This window comes from Apium graveolens, chromosome 8 (assembly GCF_009905375.1).
Source record: "Apium graveolens cultivar Ventura chromosome 8, ASM990537v1, whole genome shotgun sequence".
Taxonomy (NCBI): Eukaryota; Viridiplantae; Streptophyta; class Magnoliopsida; order Apiales; family Apiaceae; genus Apium; species Apium graveolens.
This window is the reverse complement of record NC_133654.1, coordinates 250087703-250109268: the sequence shown is the minus strand read 5'-3', so window position 1 is coordinate 250109268 and position 21566 is coordinate 250087703. Positions and strand designations below refer to the sequence as shown.

At 34.1% G+C, this 21566-nt stretch overlaps 2 protein-coding genes across 2 annotated transcripts; one reads left to right on the top strand and one right to left on the bottom strand.

The window, feature by feature from the left end:
• Positions 1-3222: 3222 nt before the first annotated feature.
• LOC141681017 (defensin-like protein 2) lies at positions 3223-3854 on the bottom strand. The gene is made up of 2 exons (XM_074487081.1): positions 3696-3854; positions 3223-3606 (listed from the first exon to the last, which is right to left on the bottom strand). The coding sequence occupies exons 1-2, from the start codon at positions 3757-3759 to the stop codon at positions 3443-3445; spliced, it is 228 nt and encodes a 75-aa protein (XP_074343182.1). The 5' UTR covers positions 3760-3854; the 3' UTR covers positions 3223-3442.
• Positions 3855-9984: 6130 nt separating this feature from the next.
• LOC141680614 (uncharacterized) lies at positions 9985-21565 on the top strand. Its single transcript, XM_074486793.1, has 15 exons — positions 9985-10160; positions 10236-10318; positions 10439-10540; positions 10639-10779; positions 10878-11027; positions 11102-11182; positions 11257-11694; positions 11787-12283; positions 19110-19242; positions 19336-19441; positions 19678-20521; positions 20681-20696; positions 20836-21035; positions 21089-21129; positions 21283-21565. The coding sequence occupies exons 1-15, from the start codon at positions 9985-9987 to the stop codon at positions 21563-21565; spliced, it is 3291 nt and encodes a 1096-aa protein (XP_074342894.1).
• Position 21566: the final 1 nt, after the last annotated feature.

Below are 21566 nucleotides of genomic sequence, written 5' to 3'. Positions count from 1 at the left end.
AAATCTTTCTGTTACCTTAATTATATATACAATATGAAATTAATGATATGAACAAATAAATATTATATTTAATTATTTAGGTAACCTAGCTAAATACCAGTATCATATATGTTTTGACAACAAAATATTAAAAGTTATTTGAATAAAAACTTAAAAATAACATGTATGCCTTTATTAAAAAGCTAAATCCTCTTTAAGTGCTACTTTAGTATTAAATTGATTTCACTTTTCTTTTATTTCAAGTAATCTCAGGTTTAATTTCTTATATCTACATACTAATTAAACAACATTTGTCATAAATACTTTATTTAATTTCTCCATTCTAAGCAATATTTGATTTTAGAGAAATTATCAAAAAAACTAATTTTTTTATTATTTTTTTTGCCATTTTACTATCTTCTAATTTTTTTTCAAAAATACGGAATCAACCAAAATCAACCAAAATCAACCAGATATGCAAATAGTTGAATGAACCTTTTTTGGTTGCATGAGGTTGCATGTAATTGTAGAATCTCGTCAAAAAACGTATTTTTGCAAAAAAAAATAATTGAAAATTAGTATTTTTGCAAATTAAAAAGTATTTTTGTAATTTTTTTTAAAAAATTACAATATTTTTGCAAAAATATTTTTAGAGTTGGGTATTTTTCAAAAAAGCCCTTGATTTTACCCTAGTCTCGAGTTCTTTTTTTGCAATATTTGATTTCAACCTAATCCGGATTTGATTTTTTGCAACTAAATGATTAAATAAGATTGATTACAATTTGGTTACTTCCTTAGCTTCACTCTCCTGTTGGGTGACCAATCTCGGGTTCGATTCTATGTTACTACATTACTAATTAATGACTAAACGAGGCCTAAAAATTTTGTTTCACTTCAATGGCTTGAGACTCATCTCGGTTTCAATCATATGTGATAATGTTAGGATTAGGGCTGAGTATTCGGTCGGTTCGGTTACGCATAAACTGAACCGAAAATTGAACCAAATTATTTCAATTTATTCGGTTCGGTTTATGAAAACCGAAATATTTGAATTTTTTTATTCTGCACCAAAACTGAAGTTGCATCTTAGATTTGTAATTATTACAACCATTTCAAAATTGAAATTAGAAAAGGAAAGATAAAATGATAAATTAAAGACCAAAATCAGACTCAAATTAAGTTAAAGTTAAAGTTAATTCAAGAATTATCGTAACAACTCAAGAATCAGACAATTATTATCATTTGAAAGATAATAAGGTTCTTTCTTCCCATGTTGATGCTGAGCAAGCCAATGCTAAACATATTACATATGATATTGGCAGCTTGGTGGTATAAGCCGGAGTACAACATTACTGAGCTGAATACAAACTCAGCGATTTAGTTAACTAGGTCGACTGTGTCTTTGTGACTCTATGTGTCCGTGTTCTTTTACATATATTTATTATATTATATTATATATATATATATATATATATAAAGTATAATTCAAATATATATACGCATACTTTGGTTATTTCGATTAAACTGAATTGATTTTCATAAAAACGGAAACAAATCAATATTATTTCGGTTATAACCGAAAAAACGAAGTAACCGGAATTTTTGAAAAATTTCAAACCGAATCGAACCGAAATTTAACGGGTTAGTACAATTTTCGGTTTTGCTCAGCCTTAGTTAGGACTTAGGACTGAATAATATTATTAATAAATTAAGAAATTATTATTTTAATTTATGTCCGTGTTTTGCAGAATGACTAGTTATGATGATTTGACAATGTTTTGCCAATCAGTGGGTGTTTTTAATTGAATTACTTCAGGGAGCTGTTCACCTTCACCCATGTTTTACCGATCTTTACTATGCTTTAAATTGGACTATTATACATGACATAAAGACTAGACTGTTGGAAATATTGACTATTACATTAACATAAAGGAAGTTATATATCATATTTAACAAGCCAACGCCAAGATAACAATTAACGAAACAAAATATTTAGGTAAACAACATGCATATTAGTAACTGTAAGAACGAAGAAAGAAAAAAAACGTACCGGTAACCATAACTTAAACTGAATGGAAAGAGCAGAAAGCAGTTGTATCCAACATGTACAATGCAACAAGAAAATAATCAGCTGAGTTGCCAGGCCTTGCTCGAAGCCCTGAATACTCTTGAAGAGATAATTGCCCACACCTGCTGCGTTGGGTTGCTTGCAATGCCTCCTCCAGGATAAAACAGCTCCGGACTTGATGTTCACAGCAACAACAAATCCCACTTCGACTAGCATCTCAGTCGCCGGAAAAATCAGCAGCTCAGAATTGTGTTTTGGAAGAGAAGAGAAAGCAGAGAGAAGAAGAGAATGCATGTAGGTGTGGTATTTAAAACTCAGCAACTTAGTCCTCTATTTATACTAGAGGCTAAATGTAACTGGCCACCCTGAATTAATTTCAGAATTAAACTGCACATTTATTAAATAAATCAAAACTGATGAATTTTGAAATTAAATAAAATGTAATAGCTTAGCATTTATCTCACACATTATATCAGTTTTAATTTTTAATTTGAATATATTTTCAGTTACAAAGTGACTCAGCCCAATTCAGAAACCGGGAACCCAGCCTAACAGTAATAACCCAACCCAAACTGATAAATAAATTCTAATTAAAATATTAAATCACAAATAAATAAAATTCTCGCCCAGGTCGCCTCGCATACGCAAGACGCCGAGACATTCGCCTTTCGACCCGGGGCGGGGCGGGGTGGCGGCGCGTGTGTGTGCGCGTGAAGCACACAAGAACACAATGAACCATCATACACCTTAGTAGTTGTACACTACCCATGCGTGTGATACTATATAATGCCAACACCCTTATTTTAAATGTGGGACAAAAAACATTTTCATTTTTTTTTCAAGCTCTTTCAAGCTAACTTTAACTCTAATTCTCTATAAATTTCATTAAGAAAAAATCTTAAAACCATACATGAAAGATTAAGTTCACGTATCATGGAACAACTTCAAATCATTAGATTTTAGGATTATTATCAAGAACATAATAAAAATTATGATATAAAATCCATTTTTTCTAACATTGACTACATGATATAGTTGTCAACTTCTGCAGGATCTTATAGTTTGTAAGCATTTTCCAAGTTTATTTAAATTGGCCAGTCCAGTACTAATAAATCTTTAAGTACGCACACAATTAAGGATCGAGATTCGAGATGAAACTGGAAAATAAATGCAGATTAATAAGAAACCTAGAGAGTGCATTAGTTTCAACATTCCTTGGCAAAATAAAAGTTACATTGCACACACATAACATACAATACTTAACAATATCTCGATTAAAAAGCCAACTCAACATTATTGAATACTCAATTAATTATATATATTAAAAACAAGCAGGATGATCAAATGCAGACAAGCACACACTCCCTTAGCTATCTAGCTAGCTTGCAAATCAAGTTAACAATGTTTGATGCAGAAGCAACGACGGCGAAAGCCCCTGCAGTGGCCGCCTGGGAACCCCTCATTCTTGCAAACATTAGCACAGTTGCTCCTGCTCACGCATGTTCCCTTGAACTTATGGCTCTGTGACTCACATGTCCTGCCCTCTGCTATCCCCATTCCTGTATGCATAATAAAGTTTAAATTTGCATGTAGTATATATATTTAAACAAAAATTATGTACAAAATCATTGACATATAATTGACTCACCATTGGCCATGAGAAGCATCACCACCATGAAAAGAGTAGAGAATAGACGCAGGGAAAGTCCCATGGTGATAAGATTTATATGTTTTATAAGAAGAGAAAGGTTGCAACTGTAGGGTTTGCTTATTATGTGCCCCTGGCTGTGTGTTTATATAGTGGTTTTTGTACCGACAGTAGCATGCCCAATATATATACTTTTTCTAAAGGAGCTTTTGAATTATGAACTTCATTTTCATTATCAAATTTTGAATGCAATGAATCAAATGGAGAAATAAGGGAGACACGAAAAATAATTACGAATAAAGAGTATAAATTGTATTTTATGTTTAAACAATCTGGCACATTATTGATGCACGCTTTTTCACTTTTCTGAAACGGAGTTTGATTTTGGGATCCGAGATGTGGAAATCTTACCTGTCTTTTCCTTTTGTCTGCTGAAAACACCTCCCACTTGTAAAGTTTCATTTTCTTAATTAATTAGCAAAAGAAAAAGAGAGCGTGTTTAAGTTTTTTAGGTAAATGTTTTTTTTTTTTTTGTAATTTCTTGATTTTGCATTTTCCGTGTAAGTTTTGCATTTAACTTGCAAGAGCTAGCTACAGCCTACAAGTAGATGCATGCATTGCATTGTCACGTTTCACACCTTTTGCATTAACAGATTCATACCATTCAGATTTCGCTGGGACGAATGTAATGTAACATGCATGATGCAACCATTCGAGTCATAAATGGATTATGCCCAACCCAGCTATATGGTTTTTACAGCCACTTATAATTTTTTTATAATCATTTATTAGGTTGATTTTTTTTTTTAAATAGATTTTTAGTCCTAATTAAAATGGATTCGCTGTGTCCTGGTTTTTGTTGTCCTCTATTAACATTTTTCCCTTATCCCAAATTAGTTGTCTAATTTGATAAATATGATATATAAAATGTTAATAAAAAAATAAATAAAAGGTTTAAATTATTGTCCTAGCTTTACATTACAGCAATTATATATGCACAAAAAATTACTATGGCAATTATCATTTAATTTGATTTGATCGAATATCAAAATTAAGACCATTAAAATAAACTTTTACTCGTTGAATTATTTAGTCTAGCCGAACATAGTGAATTACAAGATCAAATCTACAATAAAAGACATATGTTTATATTACCTTGATCAGAAGAAACATCTTAATGTCAATATTAGTATACGTAAATGCTACTTCAATTTAATTCATGATAGATATGTATGTTATGTTAAAATGAAAATAGATCGTTGTATTTTGCATCCACCAAATTTTTATTCAAAAACAGTTTTGTAGGATAAATTTATGGTAAACAAATTTCTACCCTTAACTTTTAAAATCTCGAAGCAATCTGTACCCCCATTAACCACTTTCAGTTATATTCATCGAACAACATAGCTGACGAACAAAGGCCCAAAATCTATAAAAGCAAGAAAGCTACAGTGAAGGTCCAAGTTTCTCAAGAACTAGTTTTCAAAAATACGTCTCCCGGGTTGGGCTTCCTCATTGACTAAAAGCCCTGTAACCATTTGGAATTACGGTGTTGCGACTAGAACCGTAACTCTTTCACGTACATGCAGAGGCGGATCCAAGAATTATATTTCGGTTGACACTGATCATATTTTATGAATACAATCTTATATTTTTGAATTTTGGGGGAACATTTTCATATATTTTCAAAAAATTTAATGATTTAAAAAAGTGAAATTTTATTTTAGGGGAACACGCCCTTACTAGATCCGCCTCTGCGTACAGGCAAACTCGACCATCTCGTGGATGGAACAATGCCAACAGAGTATTGGTGTACTGATTGCGTTAGTGGTTGGTGTCTCTGTTGCCGGAGGTTATAAGGGTAACTACTGTGTATGCATGTAAGAATAATTATCAAAATAAATAAATCAAACAAGCAATAATATATCACATTATTTAGAAAATGACATGATAAATAATGAAATAACTTATTTTCATTCCAAAGAAAATTTAGGCCAATGTGGATTATATATTGTAAAAACTGGTTGGCTTTATATTTTTAAGCAAAACAGACATCAACTGGCAATTGTTATAATTAAAGTAGTCAGTCGCCGTTGATTAATATTTTAAATGTTTACCTGCAATCTCGTTCCCATTTAGCATTTTATCGGGCACACCTTCAAACCTTCTAGTTGAATTAATTATAACTAGTGATTGTGTACTTCAGAAATTAGATGTAATTATTCATTGGAAATTTATAATATTATCATCAAATTAGTGATTATGTATTTGTTAAAATATGAAATATGATCTTGATAAATCAAATTCCTAAAATCTATAAAAGAACTGTTTATTTAATATTATACCAGAGTATCCTAGATTAAATGGAGACCGTAAAAAAGAAAATTTTGTGATTTATCTTGAAATAAAGTATAAATTTCTTCATATACCTGCTAGTCAAACTAGCTCCGTCAGACGGAAGTAGTACATGAATTGACACAGAAATCTTTTTTTTTTAAGAAAACTCTTTGCCCCTATTTTCGGGTGCACCTGAGAATAGTTATTGACCCTTTTAATCAAGTGAGACAACACTTTGAGTGCTCCATAAATCTCGTACTTGATGTAAAAACATTAAGTACTCCACTCTATCATTTTTCTCTTCTGCGCACAACCCTAAATATATGACATCGTGGAGAAGTTTTTATTGCATTTTAAGAAAACATTATTTCCTCACTACCATTGAGATCTACGCAAATGAGATGAGTATAGGGGTTAAGAAAAACGTATTTAATTTTAAAAAATAAGGAAAGTAAGTAAAATGATGAGACCAATTAATATTTAATGTATAAAATGATGCATTGGAAGAAAATAGTGGTTATAGTTAATTTTAATATTATAAAACTTTATTATTTTTGGTAATTTTTCAAATATATATAATTAAATAGGATATCTAGAAAAAAACCTATAGAAATAAATGAGACAGATCAATATTTATCATTAATTCCAACATAGACATTAACCCTACAAAAATTTACCGATTTATGAGGATGACAAACAAATATTTAATAATATAAGATAATATTTGACTTTTCTTTACATATCTAAAATTTTAGAGCAAATAGTTAATTAAAAGGTTAACAGAGCTCGATTTAAGTACGGTAGCTTGTTTTGGTTTGTTCAATAGAACGATGAGGGGAACACGAGTGATCACACAACAATTACAATTATACACACAAAAATGAAATTCCATGCATGCATGATTGGTTAATGTACATTGTTGATTGCTAGGCTGCTAGCTGTGGACGGACTAAAACTTCATTCTCCTGTGGGGCAGACCTGGCCACTTGTACTGTTCGTGCGTGCCCGGCCGGACCGCTCACAGATTGAACACTCGAAATGCTAACACTGAACCGGCCTCTGGAAGAACGAATCGGGCTCGGGTCGGGCTTGAACCATAGAAATTAAAGTCGTAATCGGTACAAACGAATAACCGCACACGATTCGTGCGGGCTCGAGCGGTTAACCCGCAGGCTTCCGTGCGTGCACTGCCAATCTGCCATTCTGTCCATTACTTCGATAGTTTGATATAATAATTTTTTTTTATCGTAGGTAACCCGCAGCTGCTACCCTTCGGGTGCGCACTGGGTAAACCCTACTATAACAATTATATTTTTAGTGCAATCAAGTGGCAGGCAGGAGTAGACTACTGGTGGTTTGGACTCCGAGTAATATCCATCTTAATTTATAATTTTATAACAATTCTGCCCCTCTTATTTGATTAAATAATAATTTTAATTATTTTGGTTAAAAGAGAACGACACCTCATATAAATTTTATTATTTTAGATTTATAAATTTAAATTTATAGGCCTTATACAGACTAAGCTTTCTTGAATAGGGTGTAGTTTATAAATTAAATTAATTTTTTTTATTTATAATTACACGATATAAATATGGTAGTTAGAAAAATAAATGAAGAAAAAAACGTGTACAATGAAAAAGAAAAAAATGTCTTATCTCATTACTGTTCAATATTTTGAATTATTTGAAAACTCAATGTCACTTTGTGATGATATGCCGAATTTGGTTAGATATTCGGCTGATTGGTTTGTTAAGATTGAGTAGTGAGATTTGAGGGTTCGCGGGCTGTGCGGGTTACTCGCGAGTTGCGGGTTCCTGTGCGGTTTGTTTGGACTCGGTCCCGGTTTCTTATTAATCAACTCGTAGCCGGCTCGTGACGTTAACCGACTTGTGCGGTTTTAAATTGGACCGAATTGGGCCAAATAAATCCGGGTTTTAGATCGAGCCGGTCCCGGGCGGGCAGTTCAAACCCGCACAAGTGGCCACCTCTAACTATGGGAAAGTATAAACCTAAATCAGGGACAGAGCTCGTGCATGAAGAATTACAAAACGTGTACCGAAAGTATTCGACCGGTAGTACTTGTTGCCCATCCATCGCCAAGATTTGATGCTTACACTTGCATTGTTTGCAGAAAAACTGCGATTGTATGTCTGGGTTTACGAATAAATTAAAGTATTTACGTATCTAAATCTACACAAGTGGACCGTATATGTTTGACAGAATATTTCATCACGAGAGAATGTTGACCGTTAGATTAAAATTTTATATTCCTGGAGACCCCCTGTCACGTTCTAATGGAGGCACCCGCCATGTCCACATTCCAAAGGTTCACATGGAAACTTATTTGGTTATCTAATTCAACACCCTCAGTTTCCTTTAATTAGCCACTTTCTAATTCTTTAATGTTACCGCATTATAATTTCAAAGAGTTAAAAATGTACAGTAACAAACAATTAAAGTTCAAAGTCCAAACATAGCCCTAGAGGTATGACGCAAATGTTTGCATTTTCATAATGGCCCTCTATAATTAATTAGAGGATTAGTTAGATATACATATTAAAATAAATAAATAATTTACTTCTGATCAGGCAATTGTCTTTATTTTGCTCGAGTGTTTTCCAGCAGATACTATATATAGAAGGTTTGAAACTTCTACCTCCTGCAGGATTCAATATGCATGAGAAAGAACAAACTGACGCCAAATGTAATGAACTTAATCTCTATGTCAATATCAGCTGCAAATTTACGACACATGAACAATTAAATTATTGTAATGTTACGAAAAAATATAATACATTGTTTGGAACATTCCTCGGATGCTGAGTTCCTTGTCTTGTTTCTCCAGGCATTTTCTTAATCAGAGGGAAGCTACACTACATATATACTCCTCTCTTTCTTGAAATATTTGTATATAGATATGTCCATATAGCAACAATTCCCTAAGTACCTCACATGCTTTGTTCATATTTTGTTTATTTCCGTTGTGTATTTGTTGGTGTTATATATATTATAGTATATTGTGTGTGGTATTTCGGTCAGTAAACCCTACTCGGGGATGACTGTACAACCAAGTTTAATTAACGCTCCACTTGATTGTAATCAGTACCCTTATGCATGTTTAAAGGGGCGCTAATTATAGTCTCCTCTACTATTTTAGGGTGTAATTTTTTAATTTTTTTATGAAGGAAAAATAGAAATTTTTTATTTACGGGCACTCAAACAAGTAAAGATTTGCATGCGTAAAAATCTATTTTTTGACAAGTTATATTATATATATATGGAAATGATCAAATACAAATTAAAATTAAGATAAAAATTAAAAACCAATCTAAGCCATTAGATCTACCTAATCTAATGGTCCCCCTAAATCACCCCACACAACTACTCTGCACCCTCCCATACCCAATTTCAGCTTTTACCCTCTGTTTTTAATTTGATTTTTCCAGTCAAAACACAAGTTTTTTTTAAAATCCGATTTCACAATATTTTTCAACATCTCTCAACGATCGATTTACATACCATATGTGTTATATTTCGAATTAGTTTTTTTTAAAAAAAATTATTTGGTTTCTAGTTTCTATCTATGTATATAAATGTTCATACTGTCCCTTTTGAATAGTAACTTCAACATCTTTTTAGCATTGTACCCACCAATTTGTAAAAAATTATTAAAGTTGCCACTGATTAGTTTTTTAAAATTACATATTGGATGAGAATAAAAATTATATTGGATGAGAAGAAAGCTTATGTTGAAAGCTTCTTAAGCTTCTCTTGGAAGGTAAGAATGTGTCCTAAACACTTTTGAATTTGAAATTCAAATTCTAATTAGTTTCTTTAAGTTAATTAGTGACTTCTCCCCCTCTTTTGAATAGCGTCTTCACCCACTTGAAGATTGTGTATACAAATTCCTGTTGTTAATTTGACTACGGGTTGATTCATTGTGCAAGGTATGGGTGGTGAAGAAGGTGACAAGTTCTTTAACCTGGAAGATTTGAATGCAGATTATGGTCGGAAGTACAGAAGAACGAAACAATTGAATCGTAACAAAGAGAATGTGGTTATCGACTCTGCTGTTGCTGATCGTTGTGCTTTATCTTCTTCCACAGGTAAGGAGTACGACCACAGGTAAGTTAGTTGTTATTGAATACCTTCTCTTCGTATGTGTGAATATAAGTAAGACTTCTGTTTGTGTTTGTTCAGCACCCGTGTTAACAGGATCAATGGCCAACGTTCATACTCCGTCAACCAAGACGAACCGATCACCCCTGTTCACCCCAGCAATAGTTAGTAGTGGGAGCCAAAATAAAACACCTACAAGTACAGATTCTAATTCTTACAAAATTTAAACCGCAAACATACTTAGGCTTATGTTCTGACTACCCATTGTTTTGTCTGTAATGCAGGTATGTTGACGGAATCCACGCCAAATATTGTTAGGTTGGTGGGAAAGAGGAGGAAACTTGGTGACTTGCCTAGGTCAGACCACTTGAATGAAATAGCTGCAAGTACTGTTTGTTTTCTTAATTTACTCTGTGTTTTTCTTGCAAAGCAACTGCTATTTAATGTTTATGAAGCAATTATGCGTTTAATATTTGGTTGGTAGAATGTAGTAGTCCTATTGTTACTCCCCGATCAAATAGCAGAGTAAACTACATGAATCCTCTTGAAGGTAGTCAGGACAAAACTCCTTTATCAGATGTAACAAATTCAGGTAGCGCCTCATTTTCTAGAAATATGTTGAGAGGTAAATATTAGATTCTAGCATTGTTAAGCTTTTGTCTGTCTATCCTTATGATAACAGGAATAACTAAATAATAGTTTTTTTTAATTATGAAACTAAAGAAACGCGATCAAACATTAATGATGTTTCCTTAAATGGACGTGAACCTTTGAACCAGAAAGGGAAGGAAAATTATCTTGGATTTGGTAGAGAATTATTCGCAGATGAGATTGTTAGTGATGATGAGGAAGAAAGTAATGACTTTAATGAAGGTGAAATGTATGTGATATTGCGTCTTTATTATGTCTTACGTAATTATGATTTACCATTTAATATTTTCTTGCAGGTCCGAATGTAGTTGCTCCTTTGTTTTTGTCTGATGATTCTGAAGGATCAGATTATGAAACAAGTGATTGTGAATCAAGTGGTAAGAAAAACAAAGATGTACTCCTAAAAAAGTATCCACATTTAATTTTGTCAAACTAAAATAAAAAAATGCAGATGATGCAGATTGTCTTAGTTGGTCGCTTGATGGTGATGATGAAGACATTGTTGATGGGATGAATTCAGATTGTAATTTGATGCAGAGCAGACGTGCACCGCGACGTGTCGTTCCCGAGGAGTATGCTTCTTTGGGTGGTCCTACTGCCATATGTTCGAAATGTCATGCTCGGATGTGGAAGAAAGAAAGGGTAAATAAAAATATGACTAAAGGCTGTCCTATATTTTCTCTTTGTTGCATGAAAGGTGCTGTGAGATTGCCTCCAATCCCTCCTACCCCTGAGTATTTTCCGGATTTATACAACGACAAGAAAAGAGGTCCTACTTTTCATAGATTGATACGGCTCTACAATGCAATTTTTGCCTTTACTTCTACCGGTGGTAACATAGATCATTCAATTAACAATGGAAGGGTGCCTTATGTAAACAGATTAAATGGTTAGAACCACCATGTTTTTGGATCTTTAATACCGAATGACAATGAAACCCCAAATTTTGTCAACTTTACATTTATGACACCATTAACGAAGTTGATAATCGTCTTCGGTGGATTAGTGTTCATGATCGAGAAAGTGTTGATAAAGAGGTTGTACGAGGTCTTATAACAATGTTAGATGAAACAAATCAATTGGTTGGTGAGTTTAGGCATCAGCGTGATTTGTATGAAAGCGATGAAATAGTTAAGCTGCAGATTACACTCAAAGTTATCAGATCTGAGAGTGGAAGAGAATGCCATATTTCTAGCACTGATGAAGTTGCTGGCATTATGGTTGGTGACACTGAAGAAATATGTGGCGACCGTGATATAGTTGTTAATGAAAAAGGTAAAGGTTTAGTCCGTGTTTCTTATGTTCATCCGAAGTTGATGGCTTTACAGTACCCTTTATTCTTTCCACGTGGAGAAGATGGATTTCACCCAAAGATTAAATTTCAAAAGACTGCTGATAGTTCTTGCAAACCACGTGGCTTTATGTCTCTGAAGAACTATTACTCATATACTTTCCAAATTAGAGAGTCTGATGGTACGGTATATTTATAAATTAATATATGTTTGTTTATGTTCCCCAGAAATAAATAATGAAAATTGTATTGTAGGTTTTGAAAGAGATATGTCCTAAGTCCAATCATGTATGAGGATTTAGGAATAACTTTTATGTAATCTGTTTTGATTTCATTGATATTAATAAAAGACTTGTTTTGTTTTTATTGCGGGCTCTATCTATTTAAATGTTTAAATAAGATATACCACACTTTAGAGTAAAGCTTTTTATGTATTGTGATGAGATCATAATAATGAGACCTAAAAGATGATAACTCTAAACTTAAATAGTTCCTGGTCGTAAGATTACTAACTGGTAATTAATAATCCGCAAAGATCGGTACATACTATGCTTGCTTCATTATGAAGGATGTCTGTTCTCATAGATATTTGTGTGGTGACACTATAGCTAGTATGTAGGTTCTTATTATAGAATAAGTTCACTGAACATGACTCACACAGCTGAACAACTGATGGAGTTCACTCACATGTCAGCAGTTGTTCACATAGTGATAGTTGTACAAGTATCCTTAGACTTGAGGTCATCATAGTCATCTTGTGTACACTGAACTATGCTTTGGTTTAGTTCTTAGTCTCAAGGGACAATTATAAGGGCTCTACTGGGTATAGGAATTTGTACACGAAGATAGTGTATGATCAATAAAGGATCTACCCCTTCCAGTATAGGAAAAGAATGTTCAATGCTGATCCATTTATGTTAGTTCAGGAATCTCTGGCCAGAGTGAATGAAATTAGAAAGGAGTTTTTAATTTACATTAAATAGAACTAAGCATAGTGAATGGGAAAGCAAGTGATTAAATAAGATAGGCTTGACACAAGTTCCATGCCTTGTATTTAATCGTGACATTGCAGGGTAGAAGGAATTAATTGTACGGTAACTACTCACTGAATAGGTTCTTGGTATTCTAAGCAGTGAATTCGTATTATCCGGATAGTCGCGATATGCTGAGAAGTATCCCTCACGATGTAGAATAAATATGATTAATTAATTAATCATATTTAATGAATTAGAGAATTTATATAAATAATGATAAAATAGTTTTATTATTATTTATTTCTACTACCGGCTTAATATTGAACTTACAGAGTCACACCATAAAAGAGAATGATTTAATGGTGGAGGAATTAATTAATAATGGCTAATAATTATTTATTTATGAAATAAATAATTAATTGGAAAATTTAATAATTGATTAAATGAGATTTAATTGATTATAAATTAATTAAGAAAAGGTTCTTAATATTATTAATTAAGAATTTAATTTTTGGAAATTAAATCAAGTGAGAGAATTATTTCTAAAAAGTTTAGAAAAAGGATTAATAATTAAAAGGTGTTTTAATTATTAATGAGAATAATAAAGGGTTAATAATAATAATAATATTTTATGGGAAAATTTTCAGCTGAAAATTTTGCCTATAAATATACTATTATAAACCCTATTTTTGCCTCAACCAAAAAGATTTACAAACCCCTAATTCTCTCCATCTCCTCCTCCTTCATTACATCGTTCTTGGATCGCTATTAATGACCTCTATCTTTCCATTAACGTAAAGTTTCTTAATGTAAACATACCGAACTACGAATCTGCCTATTGAACATTACATGACGTTTCGTGCCACAGCCGAGGTTGTGTGATGGAATGTAGGATCCCTATTCCCACTAGCATTATGAATGCTTAATTTTCACTTAGGGGGTTGAATAAATTAGATAAACTAGTGGGAGACACTTATGAATAAAGACCCGATTCATATAATGTTTTGAAATGAAATTGAATATTTGCTAATTGTTGTTATGTGTTTATCATTTATAGATTTACTATATTCGTCATGTCTTCTGCACTATCACTCCGGAGCATACTAGATGCTCACAAGTTGACTGGTCCTAATTTAGCTGTTTGTTTTCACTGTAACAAGTTGGGGCACTGGAAGAGGAAATGCAAGGTTTACCTTGCAGAATTGAAGAAGAAGGGTAATAAGACTACCGCTTCTGATTCAGGCATGTTCATGATCGAAGTTAATATGTCACTAGGTCAAATTTCTACTTGGGTATTAGATACCGCCTGTGGTTCTCATATTTGCAATTCGTTGCAAGGACTAAAGGGAAGTAGGACTCTTGAGAAAGATGAGGTGATTCTACGTATGGGCAATGGAGCAAGGGTTGCGGCCATATCTGTAGGATCATTTAGTTTACATATGCCTACGGGCAAGACTATTATTTTGAATAATTGTTATTACGTTCCCTCTATTGTGAGGAATATTGTTTCTATTCCTATGTTGGATGTGGATGGTTTTTCATTTATTTTTTAGAATAATGAATGTTCTATCCTTAGAGATAATGTTCTTTTTGGACGTGGCATTTTAAATAATGGTCTGTATGTATGTGACGTAGAGCATAATTTACTTCAGATTGAACAAACTAATAAAAGAAAATGAGATGATGAAAATCTGACCTATTTATGGCACTGTAGGCTAGGTCATATTAGTGAAAATAGACTGCGGACATTGCATAAGGAAGGGTTACATGACCCCTTTGATTTTGAATCATATCCTACATGCGAGTCTTGTCTATTGGGTAAAATGACCAAATCTCCATTTAGTGGACATGGAGAGAGGGCTGCAGATTTGCTATGATTGGTACACACAGATGTATGTGAACCAATGTCTACGCAAGCCATGGGTGGATTTTTGTACTTCATTACTTTCATAGATGATAGATCTAGATTCAGATATGTGTATTTGATGAAACACAAGTCTGAAGCCTTTGAAAAGTTCAAAGAATATAAACATGAAGTGGAGAAACAAACCAAATACAGTATTATAACTCTTCGATCAGATCGAGGTGGTGAATACTTGAATGGAGAGTTTCTAGATTATCTCAAAGAAAATGGTATAGTCTCCCAGTGGACTCCTCCATATACTCCACAGTTAAATGGGGTATCTGAAAGGAGAAATCAAACTTTGTTAGACATGGTTCGGTCCATGATGAGCTATGCGAATCTTCCAGTATTCCTATGGGGTTATGCATTGGAAACCTCAGCATATTTACTGAATAAGGTGCCTTCCAAATCTGTTCCTCAAACACCATATGAGATATGGAAAGAAAGGAAACCGAGTCTTAAACACGTTAAGATTTGAGGATGTCCAGCTTATGTCAAGAAAGTTGACCCAGATAAGCTGGAATCTCGATCCATAAAATATAATTTTGTGGGATATCCTAAAGACACTTTGGGGTATTACTTTTACACCGATCATCGGGTGTTTGTCTCCAGACATGCTACCTTCTTGGAAAAGGAGTTTATCCTTGAAGGAAACAGTGAGAGCAAAATTGAACTTGATGAAGTTCAAGAAGCACAAACTACTACGAATCAAGTGGAAACACCTGTTCAGACTGAACAACCTTCTGTGGAACAGCCCATTCGTAGGACAGGGAGAGTGTCTCGCCAACCTGAGAGGTATTATGGCCTTATCATTGAGAATGACAATGAGTTGTCAATCATTGATGATGACGACCCTGTGACCTATAATGAGGCTATGAGTAGTGTTGACTCAGAGAAATGGCATAGTGCCATGAAATCCGAAATGGAATCTATGTATACCAACCAAGTATGGACTCTGGTTGAGGCGCTTGAAGGTGTTAAGCCTATTGGGTGCAAGTGGGTATACAAAAGAAAGATTGGAGCAGATGGCCAAGTGGAGACCTATAAGGCCAGGCTCGTGGCAAAAGGATTCAAACAAAGGCAAGGGATTGACTTTGATGAAACTTTTTCGCCTGTAGCCCTGTTAAAATCAATTCGAATTTTGCTTGCGATTGCTGCTTACTACGACTATGAGATCTGGCAAATGGACGTGAAAACGGCCTTCCTCAATGGGGAACTTGAGGAGGAAGTGTATATGACACATCCATAGGGTTTTCTTTCCAAGGGAAATGAACACCTAGTGTGTAAGCTTTTGCGAACCATATATGGTTTAAGGAAAGCTTCTCATAGATGGAACATCCGTTTTGATGAGACAATCAAAGAGTTTGGTTTTATCAAAAACATAAATGAACCATGTGTCTACAAGAAGGTTAGTGGGAGCGCGGTAACATTTCTTGTATTGTATGTGGATGACATACTTCTTATATGAAATGATATACCGATGCTACAATCAGTCAAAGTATGGCTATCAAAGAACTTCACCATGAAGGACTTAGAAGAAGCATCCTACATTCTCGGTATGAAGATCTATAGAGATAGATCTAGAAGAATGATAGGTCTTACCCAGGATACATACATCCAGAAAGTGCTTAAAAGGTTTAGCATGGAAAACTCCAAAAGAGGTCTCATACCGATGAGCCATGGAGTGTCCCTTTCCGAAAAAAATAGCTCCTAAGACACCTGAGGAAAGAGAGCGTATGAGTAAGATTCCTTATGCTTCAGCAATAGGATCTATCATATACGCGATGTTGTGTACAATGCCTAATGTTGCTTATTCAATTAGTGTGACGAGCAGATATCAGTCCAATCCAGGTGAAGACCACTGGAAAACAGTGAAAAACATCCTTAAGTACTTGCGAAGGACTCAGGACATTTTTCTTGTTTTTGGTGGTGAATCTGAGTTGAAAATAGAGGAGATGTCAACGTCGAGAGAGTTGACACACATAACAACGTAGCAGACCCACTCACAAAGCCACTTTCTCAGAGTCACTTTGATCATCATAAAGACAAGATGGGTATTAGATACCAGAGTGATTGGCTTTAGTACAAGTGGGAGATTGAAAGAGATATGTCCTAAGTCCAATCATGTATGAGGATTTAGGAATAACTTTTATGTAATATGTTTTGATTTCATTGATATTAATAAAAGACTTGTTTTGTTTTTATTGCGGGCTCTATCTATTTAAATGTTTAAATAAGATATACCACAGTTTAGAGTAAAGCTTTTTATGGATTGTGATGAGATCATAATAATGAGACCTAAGAGATGATAACTCTAAACTTAAATAGTTCCTGGTCGTAGGATTACTAACTAGTAATTAATAATCCGCAAAGATCGGTACATACTATGCTTGCTTCATTACGAAGGATGTCTGTTCTCATGGACATTTGTGTGGTGACACTATAGCTAGTATGTAGGTGCTTATTATAGAATAAGTTCACTGAACATGACTCACACAGCTGAACAACTGATGGAGTTCACTCACGTGTCAGCAGTTGTTCACATAGTGATAGTTGTACAAGTATCCTTAGACTTGAGGTCATCATAGTCATCTTGTGTACACTGAACTATGCTTTGGTTTAGTTCTTAGTCTCAAGGGACAATTATAAGGGCTCTACTGGGTATAGGAATTTATACACGAAGATATTGTATGATCAAAAAAGGATTTACCCCTTCCAGTGTAGGAAGAGAATGTTCAATGCTGATCCATTTATGTTAGTTCAGGAATCTCTGGCCAGAGTGAATGAAATTAGAAAGGAGTTTCTAATTTACATTAAATAGAACTAAACATAGTGAATGGGAAAGCAAGTGATTAAATAAGATAGGCTTGACACAAGTTCCATGCCTTGTATTTAATCGTGACATTGCAGGGTAGAAGGAATTAATTGTATGGTAACTACTCACTGAATAGGTTCTTGGTATTCTAAGCAGTGAATTCGTATTATCCGGATAGTCGCGATATGCTGAGAAGTATCCCTCACGCTGTAGAATAAATATGATTAATTAATTAATCATATTTAATGAATTAGAGAATTTATATAAATAATGATAAAATAGTTTTATTATTATTTATTTCTACTAACGGCTTAATATTGAACCTACAAGGTCCCACCATAAAAGAGAATGATTTAATGGTGGAGGAATTAATTAATAATGGCTGATAATTATTTATTTATGAAATAAATAATTAATTGGCAAATTTAATAATTGATTAAATGAGATTTAATTGATTATAAATTAATTAAGAAAAGGTTCTTAATATTATTAATTAAGAATTTAATTTTTGGAAATTAAATCAAGTGAGAGAATTATTTCTAAAGAGTTTAGAAAAAGGATTAATAATTAAAAGGTGTTTTAATTATTAATGAGAATAATAAAGGGTTAATAATAATAATAATATTTTATGGGAAAATTTTCAGCTGAAAATTTTGCCTATAAATATACTATTATAAACCCTATTTTTGCCCCAACCAAAAAGATTTACAAAACCCTAATTCTCTCCATCTCCTCCTCCTTCATTACATCGTTTTCTTGGTGGATACCGGTGGAGTGCTTCACACTTGAGGAGCAGCTGCTAAGGATCTCCATTCATCGTTCTTGGATCGCTATTAAAGACCTCCATCTTTCCATTAACGTAAAGCTTCTTAAGGTAAACATACTGAACTACGAATTAAATATTATTTTTTGCATGAATCCTGCGGAGGGTTTCGTTTTATTTTTTAAGATTAAATTTACATTTTCGCTGCATTTATGTGCTAAAAACCCTTCAGGTTTGACTCCTCGGCTAGGTGGAAGATTATTTCAACAGTATATGGTAGATGTTTTTTCTACCATTGAACATACACGACTATGGTGGATCCGTACTCACCAAACTACTTTACGGAATGAATTATACAACAATATTTGTAGATCTGTTAGCAGAGGTGATGTGGACAGTTCAAATACCGGTAAAGGTATAGTTCTGCCAGCTGGCTACGTTGGTTCGAAGTGATACATGCAACAAAATTTTCAAGATGCGCTGGTCGTATGCCGTTACATCGGACATCCTGACATATTCCTGACTATGACATGCAATTCTCTTTGGGATGAAATTCAGAAGATGATGGAGTATGTGTCTGGTTGCATTGCTCCAAACTGTCCTGACATCATATCAATGGTGTTTAGGCTAAAACTTGATCAGTTAATGGTAGATATTAAGGACAAAAAACACTTTGGTGTTTGTATTGGAGGTAAAATTGTTTACCAGGACTTTCTTAGTTTAATTTATAATTAGATTTTTGTTTTTATATTGCCAATATAATCTAAATTTTCCTGTTTTGCAGTTATGTATGTCGTCGAGTTTTTGAAAAGAGGCCTTCCACATGTACATATGTTAATATGGCTTGATGCTGATTCAAAAAAAACCTCAAGCAGAATGTGGATAATTTTGTATCCGCAGAAATCCCAGATCCTTTATTAGATCCCGTTGGTTATGCAGCCGTGAAGGAATTTATGATCCACGGTCCATGTGGTTTGTAAAATGTAAAGTCTCCATGCATGAAAGATTTACGTTGCATATGTCATTTTCCGAAAAAGTAAGATATAGGCATACCCTTTTTTGTGTCATTTCAGAATCTAGTAAGTTACCCTAATACCTAAACTTTGTAATAATTGAATAGTTTCAGGTACTGTGCTCGAACTACTTTTGATGACAGTGGCTTCCCGATGTATATGCGACGCATGATAAACATTACTGTTGAAATAAGGAAGGCTGAAGTGGACAACCAGTGGGTAGTACCATACAACCGGGATCTTTTAGTCAAGTATCAATGCCATATGAATGTGGAAATATGTTGTCATGCACGCAGTTTTAAGTATTTATTTAAATACTGTTTGAAAGGCCATGATCGTACTACGGTTCATGTCCAGAGAAATAGAAAAAGGCAAGCGAATGACACTGATGAGGGGGGAATAGATGAGATAAATACATATTTTGATGGCAGATATTTATGCGGTGCTGAATCAGCCTATAGGATTTTTGGCTTCCCTATCCATCATAGAAGTATATCTGTTGAGAGACTTCAATTTCACTTATCAGGTGACAAAAACTGCACCTTCCGTGCCAATGAAGCGCTAGGAAAAGTTGTTGCCAGGGACAAGAACAAGTTCAGTAAACTGGAAGCCTTTTTTTATTTAAACTCTGTTGATATTAATGCACGGAAGTACACTTATGATGAAATTCCACGGTTTTATGTGTGGAATGATGGTGAGAGGAAATGGACCATGAGGAAGCGTGGGTTTCAAATAGGTAAATTATGTTATGTGCATCACAGTACGGGTGAGCCTTGGTTTCTTCGTTTATTGCTTATGAAGGTACATGGTGCCACCTCCTTTGAGTCTTTACGTACCGTTAATGGAGTATGTTACAGTACATTTCGCGATGCATGTAAAGAGTATGGTTTACATGACGATGATAAAGAATGGCATGAAGTGTTGACTCAAGCTTCTGCAGGTGGATTACCTCCCCAGGTTCGACAGCTTTTTGTTCATATTATTGTCAATTGTAAAGTCACTAAACTGAAGACTTTATGGATTACACATTGGAAGAGCATAGTTGATGACATTTTACTCAGATGACGTCAAAGTTGTCCAAATACCTTATTCACTCTTAATGACATGCAACTGCAGTTCTATGTTTTAGGAGGTATGACACCTTTTTACATTACAGTGTATGACAAATTTTAAAAATTTTGTGGGCTGGAAATGCAGTCTATTAATTGTTCGTCATTTTTTGTATAATTGGGTGAATGTTGTTAAATAGTTTTAGATAATAAATATTGCAGAAATAGATGAGTTGCTCCGGTCAGTTGGTAAATCCTTGAAGAAATTTGATCAGTTGCCTCAATCTCCTCGCAGCTATTTGAACAATGGAACAAACAATTTGATAATTGAAGAGACAAGCTATGACACCAGGAAGATGGAGTATGAAACTGCCAAGCTACTACAGGATTGTACAGAGGAGCAGAGGAAAATATATGATGCAGTAATATAATCTATTGACACTAATGTTGGAGGGATTTTCTTCGTTTATGGTAGTGGGGGTTGTGGAAAGACATTCTTATGGAGAACTCTTATATGTAAGTTACTTTCACAAGGTAAAATTGTGCTTCCAGTTGCTTCTTCAGGGATTGCTGCCACATTAATGCCCGGTGGTCGGACTGCGCACTCCACATTTAAAATTCCAATAGTTCTTGATGAATGTTCAACATGTAATATTGCCCATGATTCAGATATTGCGCAACTCATAAAGCAGACACAACTAATAATATGGGACGAGGCGCCTATGCAGCACAGGTAGCATTTGAATGCCTAGACCAATCGTTGAAGGATATCATGAAAGCTGTTGATCCAGAACGTTACGCCATGTCGTTTGGCGGTATTACCGTAGTTCTGGGTGGTGATTTCCGTCAAATCCTCCCAGTAATTACGTATGGAGATCGTGCTGATATTGTAGCTGCCTGTATCACTAGGTCACGGCTGTGGTCCATTTGCCAAGTATTCTTGCTGACATAAA

Bases quoted from the DNA above. Each gene is read 5' to 3' on its own strand.
- LOC141681017 (XM_074487081.1), bottom strand. From the start codon at position 3,759: ATGGGACTTTCCCTGCGTCTATTCTCTACTCTTTTCATGGTGGTGATG. The intron at 3,607-3,695 runs GTGAGTCAATTA...TTATGCATACAG, and splicing joins GATGCTTCTCATGGCCAATG to GAATGGGGATAGCAGAGGGC.
- LOC141680614 (XM_074486793.1), top strand. From the start codon at position 9,985: ATGGGTGGTGAAGAAGGTGACAAGTTCTTTAACCTGGAAGATTTGAAT. The intron at 10,780-10,877 runs GTAAATATTAGA...ATGAAACTAAAG, and splicing joins TTCTAGAAATATGTTGAGAG to AAACGCGATCAAACATTAAT. The intron at 11,028-11,101 runs GTGAAATGTATG...ATTTTCTTGCAG, and splicing joins AAGTAATGACTTTAATGAAG to GTCCGAATGTAGTTGCTCCT.